We start from the raw sequence: 4,054 nt of genomic DNA, 5'->3' as shown, positions 1-4,054 counted from the left end.
TTTGAGTTCAAATAACCATTTATACAGAAACAAGATCATCATGAGGCAAACTGTACAATATGTCTGTTTCAGCGTGACCATCAAACACACAAACTGAAAACATCAGAATCATTTGACCAAAAAACAACAGAAAATATTCTGTAGCACGGGACATTTACATCAAAGAGAAGAAACTACGCTTCAAAAACACAGATTTATCAAGTATTCTACAAGGAATATTAAATTATCATTTCATCATATTTATTAGAGGACCAGAACAAACTCTGTTCAAGCTACTGAACAAACACAGAAGACCCATCAACCCCTGTGAGAGGCAGAGAACATTACTTCACAATGACTATAAGCCATAAAATGTCTGGCCTGTGGGTCAGATGTTCACTTTCAGAAACACACATCTGAGGGGAAATAAAAACAAGGGCCATAAAAATATATTACAGATAAAAACAGGCAACAAAAACATTTATGTACAATATAAAAATTAAAAATTGTTCTGAAAACTCTGTTGCATGTAAATACTTCATAATAAATCTGATTTGCATTTGTGTCACATACAAACTAAGACTGGAATTATATAAAATAAAATGCATTTTTAAAAATCAATTTTTCCCCCCTATGGCTGTAGTTTGTGCTCAAAAAAGAGCCTAGAATGTTACACAATACACACACACACACACATTCAAATAAATAAAGACCCAACAGATGTTTTACCCTCATAAACACATATGTCCGTGTCATATTTTGCAGAAACAATTAAATCTATTCTCAAGAACATTAAGATGAATTATGACCCAGACATTTCTCAAGTGTTGTTCTTGAGATTCACCCAAAACTGATTGTGTAGTTCCGTCATCTGAGAACTTCTGAAATCACACACACTTCCCTACGATATAGCAGGCGAAAAACAGCATGTGACAAAAGTAGTACGTCTGAAATTACAGGACTCGTAAAAGAGTCGAGAAAAAGTCCCTGGATGACCTAATTCATCCGTTGGGATCCTGAAGTGTGCGTATGATTGACACTTTACTATCCTCCCATGAGGCCACAGGAGACGATCTGTGAATGACAGTGAAGTGACACAACCGACGCTGGTAGATCACATGATAATGACAACATGGCGAACACACTTTTTTAGCGGTCGTGAAGTAATTACTTATTCAAAATAAGTATCTACTCAAGAGTCAAGACGCAGCCTTTGTGTTGTAGGTCCGATTCTGAAACTTAGTTATGTGTGAATATTTAATAGTTCAAAAGCTATTTTGAACACAGGATCTTTTTACAGATGTTTACGTTCAGACCCACTTAAATAATGACACTTAACGCAGAACATATCAGGGAGGGTCAACATTAACACTCTGATGCTACTCATTATTACCCATCATAGTTGATGACCTTTGACCCTGTCTGTCCTCTTGAGATGTCATTGTGTTTTGATTCATAACAGTGTTATTTGACCAAAAAGCACCTATGGAATATTTAACTTAAAACATCATTTTGGAATTTCTGGGAATGATTATATTCTTGTTTTGAACTATTTATTCCACCTCTGCGGTTTAATTCATAAATCAACGGAGACGGAGTTCAGTACCATAGAGTTCACATAACACCGATGGGGTCACGCCATCATGAAACACCTTTATACAAGACTCATCAGATCACTAAACCAGCAGGACCATCAGTAACCAAATAATTGGACCGTTGTAAATGTAGTCTTTCATCGTTGTTTAACGTTCACCTGGTCCAGGCAAACGCATGTATGGCGTAGTAGCACCATTATTACACGTCTACTTAAAGCGACAGTGCACTCGAAAAAAGAAAACGATCAAAGTCGTTACTCCGGGTGCACGTAAACAACATATTCATATGTAACATGTTCAAACCGGGAAGATTTTCACGTACAGTAGCTAGCTTATGGCTTCAGAAGACTGAATATAATGCAAGTAATATGCATTTGAATATAATCTGTTTTGGAGCAACTTGCACAACTGGCTCGAAAACTCCAGATGGTGCAAGATGAACGTGAAGCTGATGACCATCTTTTTGGGGTGAGCTAACCATTTAAAGTCATTTATTTTTGTGCCCATCTGTATGCATGTACACATAAGTATGATTGTTCCCAACAGCGAAGTACAAATAAAAAGATCTTGATTGAAATGGATCCTTCTGAGATGTTTGTAAACTCTAATGAAGGCTGAGCTGTAGTTTCTTCCCTTTCAATTTCTCATAATACACTTGACTGGACACTTTCAATGTGGCCGTTTGGCGAATGGGAATGATGGTTTTCCTCGAGCAGGGGGTGAAAGGTGTCGAGAGGGGTCAGGTCTGTAGTGGCACACGGCTGGTATCTCGCCTCAGTGTCAGCGGGAGACTGGCCCAGCCGGTCCAGGAGGAGGGAATGAAGGTATCCGATGGGAACAGGGAGGAACGCAACAATGATGAGTGTGACCAGGACAGCAAGCGCCCAACCAGGATAAGGGAGATCTTCCTTCGATGCCTGACAGGAAATGTAGGACAAAAGCAATGTTAACAATGTAAAGCATCACATATGACAGTCCAAAACATTTTTATTTATTTTTAATGAACTTTAGCAAAACCTACAAATATATTTGCATGTGTGATTTTTCTTAAGTATCATATTTGACTTGTATAACTTCCTCATTGATGCATTTGTTGTGAGTAATGTGTAGATTTATATAGGTATGTATACAGATGGGTGTATGTATAAACTGTATATAGACTGTTTAGATATATAAATGAAAGGAAACTGAGAACCATACATGGGAAGAGGGTGTGGGGTGGGATGGGAAAAGTTAGTGCAATATTTGTGTTTTTGTTTTGTATTGATTTTATTTAGTTTCTTTTTTTTTTCTTTCTCTTCTGATGTTAAAAATTGAAAATCATCATCCTTGTAAAGTGTGTCTGTAAGGTTATACATTTGTGTATATTCTAGGGCTGTCAAAGTTAACGCGTTAATAACTCGTTAACGCAAAATCATATTAACGGCACTAATTTTTTTAACGCGCGATTAACGCAGCGCGTATTTTCTGTTTGACCCGTGGCCCAACCCCTAGTTGGAGAAATGGAGATACACAGTGTTGCCAACTTATCGACATTGCAGACCCCTTTAGCGATTTTTTCCCTTCAACAAAGCGCCCAAACCTTATTTAGTTTCTGAGAATCTACCGGTACCCGCCGGTACTGCTCTCTCAGCACGCGCGCGCGCCTCTCTCTCTCTCGCTCGCTCGCTCTCTCGCTCGCTCTCCCCCTCTATTCCCCAAAGAAAGAGAATAATGGTAACCTGGTATTTTTTTTGTTCTTTCTACATGTGTCTAATAGACATGAACAAGTTCTTTGAAAAACATCTATGACCTTTGAAACATGTCTCGTCCTTATGCTCAATATTGACTATGGTTTCAATAATAAACATACATTTGCATAAAGCATCTATATTTATCCATGCCCACGTTGATTAGAGTATTACAAACTTGAAAAGTATTAATTTAAGGTACATTTAGAACAAATAAAAAAATGTGCCATTAAATGCGATTAATCGCGAGTTAACTCATGACAATCATGCGATTAATCGCGATTCAAATTTTTAATCGATTGACAGCTCTAGTATATTCCTTTTGTAAAATACGACTTTCAATGTATCAAACTGTGGATCCTTCCTAAACACCATTAACATCTTGTAAGAGCTTTTGTTAATAAAAACAAATCGAAAAAAAAAAAAAGTATAATTTGATACTTCAGGTTTTTATGGCTCATATAATGAGAATATGGAGCTCAAACACAAGAAAAAGCCTTGATTCAGAGGATCAAACACAGCAAAGATACGCCATTTGGTGCAGATGCTGATATTTCTATGGCTAAAAAAGAAAGTATAATTCTGATCGCTTCTAATGTAAATCAATGAAATTTTTATAACAGCATAGCAAACTTACATAAAATGCACAGAATTATCAGTCATCACTCTATATCTGCTAATAATATGTCTTAGTAAGATGATATTTAAATGCTTAGTTTTATGATCAAAGCTCTGTAGTTTTAAAACCTT

At 36.8% G+C, this 4,054-nt stretch overlaps 1 protein-coding gene across 1 annotated transcript in view; it reads right to left on the bottom strand.

Annotated features, from left to right (window-relative positions):
• Window positions 1–4,054, bottom strand: part of slc6a16b (solute carrier family 6 member 16b) — a 16,160-nt gene continuing 12,106 nt past the window's right edge. Inside the window, 1 exon segment of the mRNA XM_082183292.1 lies at window positions 1–2,491. Within this exon segment, the coding sequence (XP_082039418.1) occupies window positions 2,219–2,491 (273 nt within the window). The 3' untranslated portion in view covers window positions 1–2,218.

This window comes from Leuciscus leuciscus, assembly GCF_965113295.1.
Source record: "Leuciscus leuciscus genome assembly, chromosome: 11".
In the NCBI taxonomy this organism is placed as follows: Eukaryota; Metazoa; Chordata; class Actinopteri; order Cypriniformes; family Leuciscidae; genus Leuciscus; species Leuciscus leuciscus.
This window is presented reverse-complemented; position numbering and strand designations above follow the sequence as displayed.